Source organism: Denticeps clupeoides, chromosome 3, assembly GCF_900700375.1.
Source record: "Denticeps clupeoides chromosome 3, fDenClu1.1, whole genome shotgun sequence".
Lineage (NCBI taxonomy): Eukaryota > Metazoa > Chordata > Actinopteri > Clupeiformes > Denticipitidae > Denticeps > Denticeps clupeoides.
The window spans coordinates 23,100,671-23,123,360 of NC_041709.1; the positions used below are offsets into that span (position 1 = coordinate 23,100,671).

General features: G+C 40.0%; 1 protein-coding gene across 8 annotated transcripts in view; it reads left to right on the plus strand.

Annotated features, from left to right (window-relative positions):
• pnpla6 (patatin-like phospholipase domain containing 6) overlaps positions 1 to 22,690 on the plus strand; it is a 58,682-nt gene that overhangs the window by 20,916 nt on the left and 15,076 nt on the right. For 4 of the 8 annotated variants that reach the window (XR_003749028.1, XM_028971029.1, XM_028971025.1 and 1 more), the window contains exons 22-35: positions 374 to 523; positions 639 to 702; positions 851 to 1,019; positions 1,110 to 1,292; positions 2,513 to 2,631; positions 2,762 to 2,918; positions 4,973 to 5,089; positions 6,536 to 6,605; positions 11,134 to 11,250; positions 16,328 to 16,444; positions 18,098 to 18,246; positions 18,365 to 18,517; positions 18,721 to 18,837; positions 18,931 to 19,018. Coding sequence is in view for 6 of the 8 variants with exons in the window: in XM_028971029.1 (XP_028826862.1) it covers positions 374 to 523; positions 639 to 702; positions 851 to 1,019; positions 1,110 to 1,292; positions 2,513 to 2,631; positions 2,762 to 2,918; positions 4,973 to 5,089; positions 6,536 to 6,605; positions 11,134 to 11,250; positions 16,328 to 16,444; positions 18,098 to 18,246; positions 18,365 to 18,517; positions 18,721 to 18,837; positions 18,931 to 19,018 (1,770 nt within the window). In the remaining 2 variants the exon portion in view is untranslated. Of the gene's footprint in view, positions 1 to 373; positions 524 to 638; positions 703 to 850; positions 1,020 to 1,109; positions 1,293 to 2,512; positions 2,632 to 2,761; positions 2,919 to 4,972; positions 5,090 to 6,535; positions 6,606 to 11,133; positions 11,251 to 16,327; positions 16,445 to 18,097; positions 18,247 to 18,364; positions 18,518 to 18,720; positions 18,838 to 18,930; positions 19,019 to 22,690 lie in introns of those variants that run through there. The other 4 variants (XR_003749029.1, XM_028971027.1, XM_028971026.1 and 1 more) reach the window with 4 other exon arrangements.

Consider the following 22,690-nt stretch of genomic DNA (forward strand, 5'->3'; position numbering starts at 1 on the left):
TGAAATTTGTCCCCTTATGTTGTCATAAGGGGAAAGGTTACCTCCTGTTTCTCAGGCTTTGTCCACCCACAGAATTTCCCACCCCTCCCCTAAACCATTATTTCCACCAACCATCATGGCTTTCAAATGTGCGAAGCATTGCAGTTGCTTGACGGTTAGATGTAAAAATTAGCACACGTTTTTTGTTTTGTTTTGTTTTTTAGTTCAGTCACTTGAGACTCTGAAGAACCAGTGGGTTATTTTCTGGAAAAACACAGACACCTTTCTGTTTGCATCAAACGTTGTGGTTGGTGAATGGTGTTGATGACGTCATTTAGCTGGATTTAATTTTTTTTTTTTTTTTTTTTTTTTTTTTTTTTCTTTCACGTATTAGCATCTGCTCTGGGATTTCCCAGTGTGGCCTCTAGCCCTGATGTCACCAACCCTGCAAGTAACCTGTCCACTGTCGCTGTGCTGCCTATCTGCGATGATGTGCCAGTCAATGCTTTCAACTTGGAGCTTTGCCATGCACTCAGTGCCATAGGTCTGCCCATCCTGTACACGTCCCAACACACATCCACACACATCCTAGTTAGGTGTTTAGACCATGTGAAGTTTTTATTATTTATTCTTTTTTTTTTTTTTTTTCTTTTTTTTAGGACCAACTCTGCTGCTCACCAGTGACATAATTCGTGAACGACTGGGTGCATCTGCTCTAGATAGGTTAGCCTCACCGTCACACCCATATATATTCATAGAGTTTATTTATCTTTTCTTCTCACCAACCTTTTGGAGGAGTAGGAGGTTAAAGGTAGTCAAATATACAAATGCAGATATTTTTCATAATTAATTTATATTTTCTCTCACTCAGTATCCATGAATACCGATTGTCAGGCTGGCTTGCGCAGCAGGAGGATCTAAATCGTATAGTACTTTATCAGACAGACAACACCATGACTCCCTGGACACAGCGCTGCATCCGGCAGGCTGACTGTATCTTGATTGTGGGACTGGGAGACCAGGAGCCAGCACTTGGACAGGTGCAAATGCATGAAAATCCCATTAAGAACAAATCACTGCTCAACTCCTATATTTCAGTAATTACTTCTTGTTGCATGGGCTCCCCACAGCTGGAGCAGATGTTGGAGAACACAGCAGTGCGGGCACTGAAGAAACTGGTTCTTCTTCACCGTGAGGATTGCCCAGGACCCTCCAGAACAGTGGAGTGGCTCAACATGCGCAGCTGGTGCTCTGGACATCTCCACCTCAGCTGCCCCCGCAGAGTATTTTCAAGACGGAGCCCTTCTAAACTGGTACATCCATTATGTTTGAAAAGGGAAGGGTAGTGTTGTATTCAAGATCGCCTAAACTGAGATTAAGACACTGCCGAGACTTGAGGGTACCTAGACCGAGAACAAGACACACTATGGCGAGACGTTATTTGCTTGTGTTTAATAGTTAGATATATCGAGGTTTCTGTTTCCTTTATTTCCCATCCAGTCGAACCGATGATATACGCAATCGCGGTATTAATTTAATATTAGGATACTTCTGATGGGTGAGCAGATGGCTGGGAGAAAACGACAAAGCGATTGTTAGACATCCTTTCTTTATAATGAAGTGAAAAAAACAGAATATGTGTCTGAAAAGGCATGTAGAGAATTCTTGAGTATATAAGGTAACAATATAATTATACATTACATTTACAGCATTTATCAGTAATAAGAGAACAACATTATTTATTTCTAGCCCAAAATCACCTACATTATGTCTACCAATAACCTTGTTTTAATTAAAAAATGGGTTTTACTAAAAGAAAATGTTGTTTTTGCCAGTTCTACAAGGAACTTGTACTATATCTACTGGGTTAAATATAATTATATAATACAATTTACATTGACTAAAATTATCATGGATAATTCTGATTATGACTTAAATGCTCAAACTTTTGTCTAAAATTAGTCTGGACTAAGACTAATAAAGACTAAAATGACATCATGACGCAAAGACTAGATAAAAAAACAAAACAAAAAAAACAGAAGAGCTACGTTAATGTAAATGCTGGCTAAAATAGAAAGGTGTTGGAATACACCAACCAGTTGACAAAAAAAAGTGTCTACGCTCGGCCAACAAGCATCAGAACTGAACCAGAAGGTCCTGCATTCATGTGGATGTTACTTTAACGCCAGAATATTGTTGGTGAGACAAGGCCGAGACCAAATAGAACCTAGACAACAACAAAAAAAAAATCAAGAGCACTGCAACACTAGGGAAGGAATTAGTTTTTATTATTTTATTACAGTGGCTGTAGTTTAATGGCTGATAGGTATAGTTTTTGTAAAGTAAATTGCTTTTTAAACAAGAGTGATCATTCAAACAATTATTTAAAAAGGATCAATAATATAGGCTAATAATCAGTAAATATTGATTTGAGTATATGTTTATTGTATCCTGTGGGGAAAAATGGATGACAAGACTGATTAAATGAAAAACAAGGGTGTGTGTGTGTGTGTGTGTGTGTGTGTGTTGTTAGAGAGAGATGTATGAGAAGGTATTCGAGAAGACAGCTGACCGGCACAGTGACTTCTCTCGACTTGCCCGAGTCCTAACCGGCAACAGCATTGCCCTGGTTCTGGGTGGGGGTGGAGCCAGGTGAGTGCATTTAATCACTCATTGTCCAGTATGTTTAATCAAGCCCAGTTGTATGGATGTCTGATGCTGAAACTAGTGCCCATTTACTGTCTGTGTTCTACTTACATTCAATCAAGTGTTGGTCCTACAGGGGCTGCTCACATGTGGGTGTGATCAAAGCCATGGAGGAAGCAGGGATTCCCATCGACATAGTGGGTGGGACATCAATTGGCTCGTTCATTGGTGCCTTGTATGCTGAGGAGCGCAGTGCTGTGCGGGTCAAACAGAGAGCTCGAGAATGGTCAAAGGTGCAGTAGTATTGTCTTTTTTTCAACATGCACTGCCTGTACCAAAAACATGTTTTCAATGTTTCAATGAGCTTCTGCAACAACTAGGACTAGTTGATAAAACCTTGATCAAATAAACAGAAATAAAATCAAATCAATAGCCCTCATTTCATGCACCTTTGATTACATGAAAAGCCAATGATAATGAAAACAGCACCGTGCCAAATCAGTCATGTGGTTGGAAACTTTGGACTTTCAAAGTTGTCATATGATATTTGATGATATGATTCTTAATGACTCTCTCCATGGCTTTCATAACTAGTGAGGTGAGATCCACAGCTTCTATAGATCTCGGAAACAGGTGCTGAAACACGCCTCATAAGTGCTCTGTTATTCTGAAGAACGTGGCCGCTGATTTTGGTCCTTTTCACGGCATTTATCACCTCCTCCGTATTGAAGGAATGTTCTGCTACTAAAGGGTCTCTGAGACATTTACATTTATGGCATTTGGCAGACGCCCTTGTCCAGAGCAGCTTACAACGTGCTGTCATGTTAGTCAATAAAATAATCAGTTCTGGTTCACTGGTTCATTTTACTATGAATAATATCATTTTATTTCACTCTGTTGTAGTTTTTCTTACATAAGAAAGTTACAAGTTAGTCTAAGTATTCTCTAAGGAATGTCTTAAGCTGCCATTTAAAGATAGTCAGCAACGTCAAGGGGAAGTTGATTCCACCACCAAGATAGAGGATAGAGATGATCCATACAAAGGGAAAGTGAGGAAGTGTTAGTGGCTGTTTCCAGTGGTAAGGAGAAGAATTGGTCAAAGATTGAAAGATGTGAAGGTTATGGCAAATGAATGATGGATGGTGGTCAGTCTTGGGTCCAATTGGTAGAGTTAAGATGAAGGACATAGTGGTGGTCAGCAATGTGAAGTGGAGTGCAAGAAAGGTTGGTAGATTGAGAGGGATGATTTGAAGACCAGGCCGGGACATTCCCTCTTTTGTGGCTAGAAGAGTTGCTGCTGTTGGCCAAGGAGAAAGAGTGAAGAAGGGGAAGAAGGCAAATTTATCGAAGACTGAAGTTATTGTCTATTTTGATCCTGGTGAATAAGGAGTTGGCCTTTTTTTGGAGGACTGCTGGGCTGTGACCTGCAACCTAGATGGAGCTGTGGATGTTCCTTCGATTAATTTTCCTGAAGTAATTCCTGGGGTATAGTGTCTGACAACAGTGTTTTTGAACATCAGTGAAAGAACTTGGACTGGATGAACTTGACATGATTCTTAGAGAAACATCTTTTTAGTATATCTATAAAGTATACTGGAATTAGAAACGATAATAAAGGATTTAAGTAGGACAGGTTTAGACTTGAAGATTCTCCTGCTGTTGATTTATTACTTGCTCTGTACCGAGCATTTGCGTTTTGGTGAGCTTATCTCTACCGAAGAGTTAGATTTGGGATAGTCATTAAGTACCTAACTTCTTCCATCTCTGGTCAGTGAGCAAAACTAAACACCATCCATTCTTTATTCCTTTTAATAAACAATAGTTTTGTAGACCATATTTAATGGCATGCATTCTTTCAAGTTTTGGTTTAATTAGAAAAATAAAACTAGCTATTAATTCCTCAAACATTCTGCACTTCTATATCTAGACTGAAACGAAAATGTAAATAGAAAAATGTTAATGTTACCTGCCAAGTCTGGGGCCTGGGGCAGTGCCAAAGCAAAGCACACCATAAAAGGAGCTGTCCTTTTTCTCACTTCTTAATCTGTCAGAAAACATGGGGTGGCACCCACCCTTCTAACCTAGGTTGTCTAACAGTTAAGTGCACGTGTATGTTTTACACATGCTGTTGTCAATGAGAGGGAAAAGTAGGCAATTAAGTAACAGAGGGCAAGATCAAGGAGGCAATCGCACAGTGGGAACAATATACAAGGCAACACCAGCGCGGGTCTTGCTGTGGTTCATCCTGGGGAACGCCAGTACCATACTGCACAGCTAGACACCCCTGCTGTCATTTAACACCCAATTAATTAATTGCTCATTTATTCATGGTCTGTTTTTGCCACAGGCAATGAACTCCGTTTTCAAAACGGTGCTCGATCTGACCTACCCAATCACTTCTATGTTCTCTGGCTCCGCCTTCAACACAAGCATCTCCAAAGTGTTTCAGGACAAGCAGATTGAGGTGAGTGCACAAGAGTGACTTGTGACTGATTTTCTATGAAAACACATTGCCATATTGTGCTTTTATTGTGGAATTTTCAAATTGCTTTCAAATGTTTTGTTCCCAGAGCACCTATGAAACTAAGGAAATCTGTGTATGAGATCAAAAGATGAAAATTTAAAGAGATTATAGTCTCCAATTTTATCTCCTGGAATTCATCGCTAGATATGTTAAACAACACATTTCATACATAACCAGACAGTTTTTCAAGTGAGCAAAACAATTGGAACATGACAACAGATGTTTCTTGTTGGACATTTTCATATGAAATTGATTAAGTAGCCCTGCACATCTACACTCATTTGAACCGTTGGTGTATATCAATATAGACTGCATTTTATCCATTTTATCCACTGAATTTTCATTTAAGGGTCTACTCAAAAGAAAATAAAATAAAATACATAATTCTCACAGGAGAGAATACCTATGGACCCCCCATGACAATAATGGTGATCGGAGTTATTATAAATCAGGCTGTTTAAATACCTGGACCCAGGGGCCAACAAGTTGTGTGTTAAAAGTGTGTTGCTACTCACTTCCAAAGCATTGAAAAAGTGTGTGTGTGTGTGTATATATACATATACATATATATACACACACACATATATACATATACACACACACACACACATACACATATATATATATATATATATATATATATAAAAATTGTGCATCCACACAAATGCAGGACCCACTATTGCCCAGTGGTCCAGTCAGCATGGACACCTTGACTGGTCTGAAGCTATACAGCCCTATATTGTGGTCTTCTGACTATCATGAGCCATCCTGCCCTCACATTGTGCAACAGGGCGCCTTGGACATTCATAAATTAGTTGCTTGCTCAGCGATTTTTCCCTTAATTAAACCGCTATAGGTAGGTTTGGACCACTGGAGACTGGGAACATACCACAATCATCACAATCATAGTTTTGATGATGCTATAACCGTGCCTGTTATTTAAGGGCAATATTGCCCTTTACTTAGACTTTCCAATTTTATCAATTGTCAGTGCACCATCTTAAAGGGCAAATTGCTTATTTGTTGTAATAATATATCTTATTCACTGCCAGGCGCAATTGTAAGTAGATGCTAATTCAATTTTGTCGATGTTGCCTGTGTTAAGTTGATCAGTATGTAAAGTGTAATGCATGGGGAAAACAAAGCACCGATAATTTAACTATTTATTTGATTTGATCAAAGCAGATATTGTTTTTGAGTTGTATACAGGACCATGAACTACTTTTTAGTACTAGATGGTGAGATGTTTTATAATAATAACATTTTATAATAATAATAACATTTTTGATTTTTTTTTTTTTTATAAACATGTTGTTAATCTGTCTCGGTCCAGCCTGCATTCAGTTTATGGATGTCTGTGTTATCTTATCATACTTGCATTGCCAGGACCTGTGGCTGCCATATTTTAATGTCACAACTGACATCACTGCTTCGGCCATGCGTGTACACCAGAACGGTGAGTGACTGCTAAATCAGGGGTTGAACCCCTATAATAGTTGAGAAACTGTGTAAAATTAAAAAAAAAACTGAATGTAATGATCTAATGAACTTATAAAGTCAAATGTTTCAGCTTAGACAATGTAATTTTTAAGAAAATAATGTCACATTTAATTTAAGGGCAGCAAAACATCTCAAAATAGGCCATGTTCCTCTTATTTGCCTGGATAGGTTAGGGGACACTTGTCCCAACATGTTGCTGCCATTAAATTCAGAATTATCTTCAGTCTGTCATAAAATGCAGTTTCAGTATTGCCATTTACTTTTTGGCTAAATGCTAAATTGTGGGGGTGGAATTAGGCTTATGAGATTTGCAGGTCATTACATTTTATTTACAAGTCAAATTCTGGAAAAGTTGGGACGTTTTAAATATTTGAATAAAATGAACAATAAAAGACTTAAATCGCATGAGCCAATATTTGGTTCACAACCAAAAACAGATAACATAACAAATAAAATGAGAAAATGTACAATTTTATGCACAAAATGAGCTCATTTCACATCCGGCCGCAGAAAAGTTTGTGTTTTATTTTTCATTGAGTGCTCTGGACTGCAGTCAGGCCAGTTCAGCGCACAAACTCTTCTCAGAAGAAACCATGCTGTTGTAATAGCTACATTGTGTGGTTTTGAACTGCTAGACTTTTTTTTTTTGCATGATGGCGCTCAATATGGCATGTGCAGTTGGGATGGTAGGTGGTCTTTACCTACAGTGGTTTCTGAAAGTGGTCCATTTAGTAATGACATGCAGCAGATTGATGAAGTGTCGTCTAATCTTGTCCGCCCGTCTTCACTTCAGAGAGACTCTACCTCGCTAAGACGTCCATTTAATGATATAAATTATATAAAAAAAACTTAATTTGTTGCTAGATGATCTCCCAGATTAATCTTTTTAAACTTTGTTGCTTTTTCAGCCATTAGTTGCCCCCATGCCAACTTTTTCTTGCCAAAATCAGATCTGAAATGAGCTCATTTAGTGAATAAAGGTATACAATTTTCTAGTTGGAACATTTGTTATGTATTGTTCTGTTGTGAAATAAAATATTGGACAACATTTTATTTAATTTTAAGGAAGGTCACAACTTTTCCAAAACTGTGTCTGTTAATCCTGTTTAGATGGGAGTTGTAGATCCTAATCCTGAAAATTAATGGTTACAAATCAGTGGATCAGTGCTGGAAAAACTAGGAGTTTATATGCTAGGGATGTGTCAGTGGCAATTTGCAATTTTAGTTTTAGGAATAAATAGGTTTTTACTTTTCCAAACAAAATATGTCGCCTGGAAACCTGATTTTGAAGTAGTTTCCACACAATTTAAAATTAATTACAGCTCTGAACATTTAAATATCCAATGTGAATGTGTGAAATTAACACTTAAACTCATAGATAGAAATCATAAAACATTTACATATACTAAAACTACTCTTTTTGTTTAGGAGCAATTAACATTATTTGGTTTAGATGATAGGGTGCCTAGAGGCAAGGCCAACTGGGAACTTTAAGTTTTTTTTTATTATTATTATTCTCAGGCCGAATCCTTTGGAGAATGTGGCCTAAAACATAATAAAAGCATAAAACATAATTTTTGGTTTCTGACATAATACGCAGTTTAAAAGTGTTTTCTTTGCGGCAACAGTCTTACTCTGGGGGAAAAAAAACATGCCAATAGTTATGAAATAGTTATCCCTGGAGCTGCCTGACACCTCACATAAAGTGAGTTATTGCCTTGTTCCAGATGATACAGGATTACAAGTACAACTCAAGTTACAGCAGTTGTGAAGAAGTTCAGTATTTTTCAGAGAGTGAAACTCGTGTAGAAGTGTAGAGAGACATGTATATTTTTTCTTCTTTTACGATTGCACTATGAGGGGCCTGTGTGAAACAGCATTACAATGCACGGTGTACAGTGTGAACTTCTCTTGAAATTTGAATATTATTTCGATTAATTTCGCAGAGTGAAATATGCCTTGTTCTGCCTTGTTCTTTGGGGGGTGTTTTGAATCAGCAGTGGCCGAGGCCGAAGCCAGTGCTGATTAGGGCAATCCAAAAGCAGATAGGATAGGCTTGTTTGGGTTTCCGCGTGGAAAATCTTTAAATTCCCAGTTCAATGTCCGTGCTGGTCCTCAGCCAGAGCTGTTACTTTCTCCAAGACTATATCCAATTTGCGATCAATAGTCACAGTAATGTTGTCCAATCTGCAATAAGTCATCACAGTCTGTGCTCACTTCCTTCAATCATCTCGGCCAGCCTAGTCGGGGTTTGAGGAACTGTCACTCTTTTCTTCAATCTTCAATAAACCAGGCCAGTGTCTAATCCAATCAGCACAAGACCTGTTATCATGGTTCTGAATAGGTATCCTTGATGTACTCCACGGAAAGAGCTGCCAGGCACACCACCCAGCCGCATATGTTCCAGAAGGACTCTCTGGTTCGCCCGCACATGGATTGATGGTGGCAATCGTGTTGGGAGACCAGTTGATCAAATCAATGATTTTTTTTTTTTTTTAGCTTTGAGAGCAGGGCTGGCAGAGTCTCTCAAATTATGAGACAATAGACTAGACGAGACAAGGGGAGCAAGCAGGAAGGATAGTGAAGCAAGGGAGAGAAAAAAGATGCCTCCACTGAGAGCCAAGATAAGTAGATAGATATTCACAGTAAGTTGAGTCTAAGAAGAAAAGGTGCACCCACAACAGGGAAATAAAGGCGTCAAATATTTCACTCTGTGTCTAATGAATCTTGGAAATGAGTTTCACTTTCTGAAATGAGAGACAACATGTTGAACATCTTCACAATATTCACAATATATACACCATGTCTGGGTTAGATGATCGAGAAAATGAATGATTGGATAATGGGATTGGACAGGGGAACACGTTGTCTTCAAATGCATACTCCAAAGGATTTTGCCTGTGAATTCAGACATACCCCTTAGAATGACAAACTGTACGGCATCCTGCCACCATTGTCACTAACCAACCTTTTATTGAGCGGGTCAATAATTTCTCTTTCCATGCAGTGGTCTGGCCTGAACCGTGAACGTGAGATCTGCCACGCCGCATCCAACAGAACTTACCCCTTGAATTTGATAGAATTGGCCATTTGCTAATATGAGATCAGTTATTTCCTAATTGTTTGATTGCCAGTTGATGAAACCTGGTCTTGTTTGATTTACGTATTTTCCTGGCCAAATACCCACAGGGTTTGTGAGCGGTTTCCTGGCATGTGTCGACTAACTGTGATAATCCCTCAATTCACTTTCTCTGCTTATCCATACTTTTCATTAGATGGTCTAGTGAACATTTCTACAACATATCAGCTCTCCAACAGACTGTCTGACAGTTCTCTTATGTTTCATGTCTAATATATGGTACTCATTTTGGAGTGAGTAGTGTCTTAAAGCATAAGTAGCATGTGCATTGGCTATCCTACTGTATGCAGCAGCTGAAATCTAACATCCAGTCGTCACTTATGCTTGGCAGACGGGTCAAAAAGTAATCAACACGGTCAAACTATTAGTGTGATTCCAACTGTCTTCCTTCTGCCTGTTTTGAATCACGTTCTAACCATTTTCCTCATTCACATTGAGCTGCAGTAACTGTCTTCTCCTAACAAAACGTTTGCTAATGCTGACCCTTGTCTTAACTGCAACACATCCACTGGCTGTTGAATGAACCGAGGACAGGCTAGGCAATTTAAGGTGTCCACAATGGTGTTAATCAAGAAAGTCCAACTTAGTTTATAATTAGACTAAGTAAAATTAAGATTTAAAAAAAAAAAATTTATGTGATAGGCCAACATAAAATTAATTTGAATTGGGAGGGAAAAGATGGTGTGGGGTTTTTTTGTTTGTTTGTTTTTTTTTTTACAAAAGAAATCTGAAATGTGTGGCATGGATGACCCTATCTGACCTTAAATAAATACCTTAAATAAAATATAGTGCAATGAACTGCCTTCTGAAGCCACCTAATTAGTAAACAGTCTGCCGGTATGTCATTTAATATCAGTGTAGAAGTACAGCTCTTCTATGAAGTCCTCAGCAATTGTTGAAATACTCCGGTTTTCAGTCATAAGCCATGTAGGGAACAACGTAAACATGGGAGGTATTCTGGTCAGATGAGACCAAGTTCTAACTTATTGGCCTACATTCAAAATGCTATGTCTGGCAGAAATCTAACACTGCGCATCAGTCTGAACTTACCATCCCCAACTTGAAGCATAGTGGTGGTAGCATGCTGTGGGCAGGCTTTTCTACATCAGGGACTGGCAAAGAGTTTGGAAGGGATTTGAAAATGCATGCCACACTTTTCAGATTTATATTTGTCAAAAAATGTTTGATGATCCATATCTCCCTTTTTTTTTTTTTTTCTTGCATTATGTTCTCGCTCTATCCATTTAGGATTATCCCTCTCCACTGTCTGTCATTTTCCTCTTTTCTGTAATGTGGAGGGAGAGGACTGGTCCATTTTGATTTATTTTCCATCTTCATTTGACAGGCTGTGTCTGGCGCTATGTTAGAGCCAGTGCGTCCTACACCCCCTATTTACCTCCTCTCTGCGACTCAAAGGATGGTCACCTGCTTGTGGATGGTTGCTATGTAAACAATGTCCCAGGTCAGAGTTTTGTCCGCCCCAATGACCAATGAGTAACTTATCACCACCACACCAATTTCTCTCATCCCTCCTAACAGAACAATTTGACCACTCAGTTGTGGTCCCACACTCCACATTGTCTTATAACCCTGAAACTGACTGGTCAGACACTGGAAGGATTGAAATCATAAGAGTGAACGTTCCCCACTTCTTTTTGCCTATTCTTATGAGGTCATGAGCAAAACAATATATATATTTTTTTATTCCTTATCCTCTTATCCTCTCCAGAACCCTCCAGAGTTTTGATAATTGACATTTGACTTCCCTCGGGCTGAGGGGCACAATTCCTGTTTGGTTTTTTGAGATCCACTTCTGAACAAAATCTTAAGATGAGGGGGAAATTATTAGCATTTTGCGCTCATGGATTGTAACCAGGTTGTAAGGTTCAAAATGCAAAAAAACAGTAGACAAAAATAGTTAGTAGGTGATTTATTGAAAATAGCATTTAAAAGCAAAGGATACAGTAGTGAGTGTCTTTAATGTTCTTGTTGATCACATCCAAAATTTGCGTGAAGGCATGCTTGATTTTGAGTGTTTCCTGGAGGCTGGTGAGAACGTTTGTGCATGTGGTGAAGATAGCTTCACTAAGGGAACTGACTTCCATTTCTGTAAACTTCTCTTGCCATTCCATCCAAATGTTCAACATGGAATTTAGATCAGGGGAACACACAGTATTGTCCAAAGGAGTGAATTTATTCTCCTGGAAGAAACCCTTCATCAGAGGTGGGTATGGTAAACTGCAGTTTAGTCCTGTTGGAAAGACCCAGTCATTAACACATAGATGAGGGCCCACGGTCAAGAGGTATGCCCAGTACAACATCTCTACATAGCTAGACATTGTTTGACACCCCTGCACCACCTGCAACTACATTTTTTCCAAAGATGCGCCCAGACCATGATGGAGCCTCCTCCACTATGCAGCGTAAAAGTCCAAATGGGCATTATGGCATTGGAGGAAACATATGACATGTTTTGTTCTTTAAGCCCTTCTTTTACAGATGATATCTTATAGTTATTGGTCCCATTATCCTCACAATATTTCAGAATGAGACTGGTATTGTCTCAACAGCTAGAACAGCTAGCTGCAGTGATTCTAGGGGCTAGAATCACTCCAGTTATTAAGAAGCCCACCTCCAATCCAATATTAAGATTTCTAACTAGCTTACACAGAACAACCTTCCAGACCCAAAAATGCTCTTCTGACCATTAAGGAGAAACTACATGATCAACAAAATAGTTTCTGGACCTTTCTGCAGCATTTGACAGTCAACCACAAGGATACTTGACCATCCTTAGAAGTTTGGGAATTAGTGGCTCGGCGTGGTATTGGATGGCTTCTTATTTGGAGGACTGATCTAATCAGGTGACATGGAAGGGGACAACATCTGCTCCTGGCAAGCTCTCTACTGGTGTCCCTAAGTACTTGGCCCTGTCCTGTTCTCCCTTTTCACCAAATCTCTTGTTGAGGTCATTTCTTTGCATGGGTTATCCTACCACTGCTATGCAGATGATACTCAGCTCTTTTTTCATATTATTCAATATTATTGACTTTTTTTTATTATTACATATCTGTTTTTATGTTTTTTTTTCTTGGCATTTTTTATGTTTGGAGTGTGCAGCACGTTTGTCAGCACCTTTGTTGTTTTCAGTGGTACGGTATGATATAGTATGGAATGGTATGGTATGTGTACACTCCAAATACACACATTTCTGCTGGCTATGTAAAGAATAACAGGCAGACCAAAAATCAAATGACCATCATGTGCTTTAACTGGAAGAAACAAAGAAACGGCACAATAAACAAACATTGTCTTTCATTTTTAAGACAAGGGAGGTTGCAGGAAGGAATTAGCACGTATAAAGCTTGCACATTTTTCACCAAACCTTAAGGCTTCTTTAATTTTTTTTTTTTTTTTTTTTTTTTTTTTTTTTTTTTTTTTATATACAGCAGTTATGCCGGATGCTGTTTTCTGGCTCACTTTATTTTACAGGCTTCTATGGAAGAGCCCCCTGCCTTTGGCATCCTTAGCTTTTAAATTAGTTTTAAAACATTCAATAATGTTACTTTCCTTCCACTTAAGGACACGTTAAATTTAAGAAATGAACCATTATTGACACCTACTCATAATGTCTGACAATTTTGCTTCTTTCTGTTGAACTGCAGATCAGTGCAGCTATTTGCTAACAAGCAGCAATATGTAGCTTCTGAATTGGTCCTAATGCCTGCCTGCTATGCATAGCTGCTTAAACAGACTGTCAAATTAATCATATAATGAAAACCAGTCTGTTTTTTTCTCGCTTGCTTCATAGTGTGTACCTGCAGTGTAGTGTTTCCATGCTCACAAGAATAAATAGTTAGTCTAAAACAAAAAAATATATATATATATACTATACTATGTTTAGGCCCAGTCCAAACCTAAATGTTTTTCTCTAAAAACTGGTTTTCATTTACTATAAAAACTTGCATGTACACTGGAGCAATTTTATAACACCCATATATACACAGGGTAGAGGTGGTAGTACCTTAGTGGGTAACACACTTGCCTATGAACCAGAAGACTCAGGTTCAAACCCCACTTACTACCATTGTGTCCCTGAGCAAGATACTTAACCCTGAGATGCTCCAGGGGGACAAACAAATGAAGAAAAAAAAAAGCCTATGCACAAAAGGCATATACATACAGAAACTACAGGCCTAAAGACCAACCTGTCAACATTTTCTGGCTGAAGAGATGACTGAAGGTGGGTCATTATGAAAATACTTGTTCATCTTTCATATAAAATATAAAAAAAACCCATCCATTTACCTGTCTATATACAGGTGTCAGAACAGCGGCTGTGCCTTTCCTATGGGGTGGGGGCAGGAAGACAGATGTTCTGGTCTGTAACATGAATAGCATTTTTGTCAAGCACAAAATTTCATAACATTCAAGGTGATACAATAAAATCTTACTTATGAAATGTAATGCATTGATTCTTCGATCGCTTGTTTTTAGTTTAGAACCTCGTCCAAATATGACAGCGGTTTTGGCGCATGCCGAGAGGATGAATGCGACATTTTATTTATGAGCTGTCAGCCGGCGTACCGCTGGAGTGAGGGAGGCATCGCCGACACCTGAATGAATTAATCACTCGGTAAACTGCACTCGCCTGAATCATTTTCCTCTGAGGGCGACCGTTGCTGTCCGTTTTTTATTTTTTACGGTCCAGATAAACAAACCTAAAACGTTAGTCTGGCAGTGGGACACTAGACAGGAGTGACAGAGGGAGAGAGGGGTTGATAAGTAAAGGCTGATAAGCAACCATATGTATCCATCTGGTGCTAGCCCGGCCCGTCTGACAAATTTTAAGTCAGTGTGGCCCCTGAATTTAAAGGTTTGCCCACCCATGGATTAGGTGATCCGTCTTTTGCCGTAGAACAACCCATGTTCAAGATTCAGTCCAAATTGCTCACATTGGAAATCCCATTGGATTCCTTTTGGACAGCTGCGCCCAGGATCTTTCCTTCTATAACTACAACCTCAGGACAGGTAACCATGGACATTCCTGTTTCATACTGTTTTTCTCTTTTCCCATCTCCCTCACTCATGTTGATTACTTGATCACTAAAGTGAAAGTGAAGTGATACAGCACACAGTGGCACATCGAAATGTGTCTTAACCATAACCATTGTCGAGCAGTGGGCAGCCATGACAGGCGCCCGGGGAGCAGTGTGTGAGGACCGTGCTCTGCTCAGTGGCACTTTGGCGGATCAGGATTCTAACCGGCAACCTTCTGATTATGGGGCCGCTTCCTTAACCACTGTGTCAATAAATGTCGACATTTATTGACACATGCTACTCCGAAATGTGTCCAATCTCTGGTCATCTCCAACCTAGACTACTGTAACTCACTCATGGCTGGTCTGCCTTTAAGTTTTCTGTTACGTCCCCCCCAGGAAGACTATAGACATTTCGCGAACCTCCTCCTTCTACTCGCTGCGCTTTTGATGGTATGCAAAGTTTCACAGTAAATCCCTAAACTTTAATCTACATGAAATCTTTACCTCTCTTTCCATTTGCATTAAGCGCTACTCTACTTCTGCAGCTTATCCAGAACACTGCTGTGTTCCCTCCACTGGCCTCCTGTTGCTGCCCCCCCATGAGTGTAAATGCAGTTACGATACTTACAATATGGTGACAATCCATATTGGACGCAAAATGTGAATATATTAAGATTCTGTTCAGGAGTGTATTGTACATGGAGTCATCGAAAAGCAATATAAATATATGCAAATTTCTGCATATTGCTACTGAAAATAAAGCATTGTGTGTGTGTGTGTGTGTGTTTATATATGTATATATATTACACACACACGCACACACTATGGTTTATTGTCATATTTATATAAAAATATCCCATTTTATTTTGGGATGCGGTGTTATTACGATTTAGGTAAGGTTTATAAAAACTTTAGGATAATGCTTGGGTCCTAAGATTAAGGTTTTCTATACATAATAATAAAATGAATGGGTCACGCATTTCTGAGTGTAGCCTTTGATATTATATCTGTTATCATTATTTATTCTTTTCTTTTCCTCTCCACGGATTACGCCATGGTGCTTCATTTTACAAAAGCAAAACCATGTCTAGACATACACCTCAACTATATTTCGCACAGGTTTTATGGTTGGTTCTCAAATTTGTTCCTGGTGGCCTGCTTTCCAGAATGTTTCCGCTTTTGCCCCTAAGCAATCTCAAGTGTGTAATAAAGAAGAAAAGAAACTCAACAGCCGCCCCACTATAAATTAATCAGTGCTGAAGGTGAATGAGACAGGCTTTGAAGTTAAGCCTATTAAATTAGTAACAAAATAAAACTAAAACTACTGTCCCTATACGTCAGGGTAGGGGATTATTCACAGGCCATGGTCCATCTTTGGTTTGCCCAGTGGTCAGGCTTTGTGTTGCAGTGAATTTCCAATCTAGGCCAGTGGACATCTGGACGTTACTGAAACGAGACATTATTGAGATTGTACTCCCCCCCTCCTCCTGGTGTCAGGCTCTCTGTGGCGCTATGTGCGGGCGAGCATGACCCTATCCGGGTACCTGCCGCCCCTCTGCGACCCCAAAGATGGCAACTTGCTCATGGACGGCGGCTACATCAACAACCTGCCAGGCAAGTAAAGGTCTCCCCTGCCTGCACTGAGGGCCAGGGGTTGGGGAGGAGCTTTAAGAAATTTGAATAGGTAACAGGTAAATCTCATTATACTATTATCATATTTTCAACCATAGTTTAGCATTCTGGTTTTTTTTTTTTATTCACATCAGACCTAAATTGAGGTGCTTGTTTTTTTTTTTAATGAGGTTTAAATTTGATGCCTTTTTGTGTTTGAACCTCAGATGGGATAGGAGGATCTGGAAAAAACAAATTTGAATGCAAAATGAAAAATCATTTTAAAGTTTCATTGTTCACTAACTGTGTTTTGTCAGACTCTGAATGATAATGAATCATGTTATTTGTAGTTCAGTGTCTGTTTTTCTGTGCATCCTATATGTCTTCCGTTATACACACACCGTTATAGTGTCTGTGAATGTGTCCCTCCAGTAAAAAAAATAAATTGTGTTTCCAACCTGATTAGCAGCAAACGCTGTCACATGAAGTAAACATTTATTATCGTAACAGTTATCATTTCGAATGAAGAGATTATGTAAACACATTAATATATACTCCCCGGCCGCTTTATTAGGCACACCTGCCCCAACTGTGCGTATTCCAGAAACTGCTGATCTTCTGGGATTGTCACGCACAACCATCTCTAGGAATTACAGAGAATGGTCCAAAAAATGGAAAACATCCAGTCAGCCGCAGTTCTGTGGGTGAAAATGCCTTGTTTATGCCAGAGATCAGAGAAGAATGGTCAAGAGTGGTTCGAGCTGATAGAAAGGCAAAATAAACTCGTTACAACCAAGGTATGCAGAAGAGTATCTCTGAACACAACACATCAAACCTTGAGGCAGATGGGCTACAGCAGACCACACTGTCCTGTCATCTAAGAACAGGAAACTGAGGCTACAATTCTCACAGGCTCACCGAAATTGGACAATAGAAGATTGGAATAATGTTGCCTGGCCTGATGAGTCTTGATTTCTGATGAACATTTGGATGGTAGGGTCAGCATTTGGTGTCAACAACAGGTGGTGGTGTAATGGTGTGGGGGACATTTTCTTGGCACGCTTTGGGCCCCTTAGTACTAATTGATCATCGTTGCAACGCCACAGCCTACCTGAGTATTGCTGCTGACCGTGTCAGTCCCTTTATGACCACAGTGTACCCATCTTCTGATTGCTACTTCCAGCAGGATAATGCACCATGTCATAAAGCCCGAATCATCTCAGACTGGTTTTTTGAACATGACCATGAGTTCACTGTAGTCAAATGGTCTCCACAGTCACCAGATCTCAATCCAATAGAGCACCTTTGTGATGTGGTGGAACGGGAGATTCGCATCATGGATGCAACTGCGTGATGCCATCAGTTCAATATGGACCAATATCTCTGAGGAATGTTTTATATACATTGTTGAATCTATGCCGCAAAGGTTTAAGGCAGCAAAAGGGGGTACAACCCGGTACTGCCAAGGTGTGCCTAATACAGTGGCCGGTGACTGTATATGTGGTTAAAACTGGACAAAAAAGCACACTAATTCACAACACAATGGTGTGTGATCACAGATGCTAAGTTAATTGAATAAATAATAATGCTGCATGTCTTTGTCCCACTATCCCTACTGCTTGCTTGTGTGTCAATTTCAACTGTCATATCCCATAGCTGACATCGCCCGCAACATAGGCGCCAAGGTGGTCATTGCCATTGATGTAGGGAGTCAGGATGAGACGGATCTCTGCAATTATGGAGACAGCCTTTCTGGATTTTGGCTGCTGTGGAAGCGAATAAACCCCTGGGCAGAGAAAGTTAAGGTGAATCGGAATTTTCTGCCAAGTTGGGAACATTTCCGTTCCGTTAGAGACCCATTGACTTTATTCGGTGTCATGGAAAGTGCCTGAGTAATACTGGAAGTGAAAATTTTGTCTTCAGGTCCCTGACATGGCTGAGATCCAGTCTAGACTGGCGTATGTGTCATGTGTGCGCCAACTGGAGGTGGTGAAGAAGAGTGCCTACTGCGAGTACATCCGGCCACCCATTGACCGCTTCAAGACCATGGACTTTGGCAAGTTTGATGAAATCTATGTTAGTGTCCTCTTGGTTGAAATTGAAATTTACTGAATGTGTGTATTCTGTGCCTTTTAGTGGTTGCTCCTGACCTGACACCCAAAGGGAAAGCTTTCTCTATCATTATGACCCTGAACTGGTCAGGTTCAGATAATGCATGGACTGGTGGAGTAAAGGGTTGGTTTGAGAGTTTTGTTTGCATATGCAATTTTCTTTTTCAGGATGTAGGATACCAGCATGGCAAGCTGCTGTTCACTGGTTGGGCTCGGGGTGACATCATCAAAAACATGTTGAAGGACCGCAGATCAGCTGACTACAATGACAGCAAGAAGACCGACGTACGTTTCTTTGTATAAGCTCTCAAATTCCCACTTGCAGTGTTTGATTATTTTTTTTTTTTCTGATTATAACTATTCACGATTCTCTCTCAGACTTGCACATGCCCAGGCGCAGACTTCACAGATTTGGCTGAAATTGTGTCTCGCATCGAACCGGTCCAAAGCTTCGTCTCTACTGATGGTCAGTTACCATGTTAAAGCTTTTGTGTAGTTTTTATTTTTGTAGTGAAGAGCAGTCTGAGAGTGCAGACTTTCTACAGACAGCTGTACTATTATACTGTATGCTCATTTGGAACAGGAACCATGTACACTATATTTTAGGGTATAGAATATATTACCAAATGATATATTATGCGGTGGTAGTAGCCTGGTGTGCAACACATTTGCTTATGAACTAGAAAGTCACAGGTTTGAACCCCACTTACCATTGTGTCCCTGAGCAGATACCCTTATCCAGAGCAACTTACCATCATGACATGTTCAAGTTCAAGCCAGCTTTATTGTCATTTCAGCTATGTACGTGTTATACATGAAACAACGTTTCTCCGGAACCTGGTGCTACATGCAACATTTAAATAAAGTTACATACTGATATAAAGGGCACGTGTGCGACATCGACAAACCAGGCTACATAAAGTGCAATTCAAGAGTGACATTTTTGGGGGGGGGGGGGGCGCTGCGGAGACAGGGGGATGTAGACGTGTTTTCCAGTGGCTCCTCAGAAGGGTGACTTTTTATATAATTTTTACTTTTTAAGTGCACTCGATTTACCCTCTTTTTCGTACCAAACTTTAGTGCCAAAGCTGCTCGCCTATTATTTTAATTTTTAGTGTATGGCATAATGGTTAACCGCGGAAAAACTGAGCAATCTAAGTCAGGCCGCAGTAAACATCGGTCTTCTCCTGAGCTGGAAGCTACTTCACAGTCGGACGCTAACGAAAGTTTATTGCTGGGTATGAGACGAATGATGGACGAGATGCGAACCGACATCCTTGACAAATTTGATTGTATTATTTCGGAAACTGTCCGTAGGGAGATAACGGTGGCTCTGGAAGTTTTTGATGGCAGGTTCGCTGCACAAGGAGAGACAATCGCGAATCTCGAACGTTCGTCGAACGATCACGATGGTAAGCTTACCGAGCTGCAGGCTAGCGTTAGCACGCTAACAGCACAGGTAGATTACCTGTCCAGGAAATGTGAAGACCTGGAAAGTCGCTCCAGATTAAATAATATTCGCTTGGTGGGACTTCCCGAAGGTCTGGAGGGCCCACGACCAACTGAGTTTGTGGCGCAGTTCCTGCAGGACCTACTCGGTCTTGATGAGAAACCTGTGCTGGATCGTGCTCACCGTACCTTACGTCCCAGGTCCAAAGATGGCGAACCTCCGCGTCCACTTATTATTAGAGTTAACCTGTTCCAGGTTCGGAACCAGATTCTACGAAGAGCCAGAGAAATGTCTCCTCTTCTCCACATGGGTAAGAAGATCTCTATTTTCCTGGACTTCACAGCGGCGGTGGCGAAGAAAAGAGCGACATTCGCTAACGTGAAGAAGGAGCTCCACTGCTGCCCGAACATTAAGTTTGGACTTCTCTATCCAGCCACACTGCGCATTACACTGGCCAACGGTCAGACCCACAGGTTCGAGGATCCCGCTTTGGCGCTGGACTTTATTGAGAAGAAAGTGAAAAAGGTGGTGGTTCCAGACTCCCTCTAGCTAGCTAATTAGCTAACATGCCATTGTTGCTGGTAACATCGTGGAATTCATGTTCCCAGTGGTGTTCTAAAACTTTCTCACAAGGTGAGCTTTATATTCTTTTAAGAAGATCTGATTATGTACTCTTAATAGAGCTATGATGTCGATCTTTCTTTCTTGGTGCTACCTTTAGAAATATCGAAATTTAGATTGTGTGTGTGTGTAGTTATTTTATTCTCTTCTTTTTTAAGATATACTGTGCCTTCCTTTAGGTATTGTGAATGCCTATTAATATTGCCGGTGTTTTCAAGTTGTAGGTTTATGTTTCACTTACTAATCCTGTTTTTCCTACTGAGGGTTAGTGCAATTTGTTACTACGGGTTAACTTTAATTTACTTATTTTTGTGCACGGTTATTGGATTTCCAATTTGTCACTCTTCATTAGGAACGTCTTGTAGTGATGGGCAGTAGGTTACTTGCACCATCCACGGACGTGCCAAGAAGATGGTGTGTTATGGGGTGGGCGCGCCTCCAGTTTCGGGAGAGGCTTCTGCTAGGTTGGGTGGGGTGGGGTCTTGGTTTTTATTACAGTTATTTATTTTTCCTTTTTGTTTTATTATGCTTTCTTAATTTTATTTTACATTCAGCTTACTTCACTTCCCACTTTATTGCAGAGTTCTACTTTGAGACAACATTCCTCTTTTACTCTAATTTATGACCAGGGCTAATTCTGTATCGATCCCAGGTGGGGGCAACATTTTATTTGCTAGTCTCAACTGTAGGGGGCTCAACAATCCTATAAAACGTAGTAAGATCTTTCATTATCTTCATCACGCAGGTGCCCATGTAATATTTTTACAAGAAACACATCTCAAACCCTCAGACCATGTCAGACTTAAGAAGGGCTGGATCAATCAAACCTACCACTCTTCATTCTCAGGGAAAGCAAGAGGAGTAGCCATACTACTGCATAAATCTGTCCCTTTTGTACATACAAGTGTAGTATCTGACCCTAATGGGAGATTCGTGATTGTTACGGGCCAAATTCATAATACTTCTGTGGCTCTAATTAATATATATGCCCCCAATTACGACGATGAGGGTTTCTTCAAACGTCTCTTTTCATTGATTCCTGATTTGTCTACACATTATCTAATATTAGGGGGTGACTTCAATTGCTGGCTTAATCCCCACTTGGGCCGCTCTTCTTCTGCAGTTTGTGCTCCTTCTAGGTCGGCTAAGGCTATTTTATCTTTTATGAAAGAATATGCAGTTTCTGATGCCTGGCGTTTCTTCAATCCTACAAAACGTGAATACTCCTTTTTTTTCTCAAGTTCACCATACCTTCACTCGCATTGATCTTTTTTTGGTGGATAATAGATTACTTTCATCCACATCAGATTGTAAAAATGATGCCATTGCCTTATCAGACCATACATCAATCTCAATTAATACATTTTTCAAGAAATTTAATCACACTAGAGCACCATGGCGGCTTAATACTCGACTTCTTTTGAATGAAGAGTTTAATAAGTTCATTTCACAACAGATTGACTTATTTATTAGCTTCAATAAAACCCCTGATATATCAGCGTCTCTGTTGTGGGAAACCCTGAAGGCTTATATAAGGGGGGAGATTATCTCTTACTTAGGCTATGAGAAAAAACTTAGAAGGCGAAAAGAGACTGAGTTGTTGCAGCATATTTTTCATTTAGATAATGAATACGCCATCAATCAATCCCCAGACTTATACAAGGAGCGTCTCTCTGTGCAAGCAGAGTATGACACATCAAGCTAGAGAAATGATACTTCAATCCAGAGCTAACTATTATGAACATGGAGACAAGGCCAGCAAGTTATTGGCACACCAGATACGTCGGACAGCAGCTTCCCGTCAAATACTACAGATCTAAACAGTCTCGGGCAAAACCTCTGATCCCCTGGAAATGAACAAAGCCTTTAAGGAATTCTATGTGTCTCTTTACTCCTCTGATCTTACATTTTCTTCTGCTGAGTTTGATAATTTTTTTTTTACAAACTGCATATTCCCTCCATAGACACATCCATTGCTGAGGATTTAGAGAAGCCAATCACCATTGCAGAACTTAGATCGGCACTGATGTCTCAGCAAAGTGGAAAATGTCCCGGACCTGACGGATT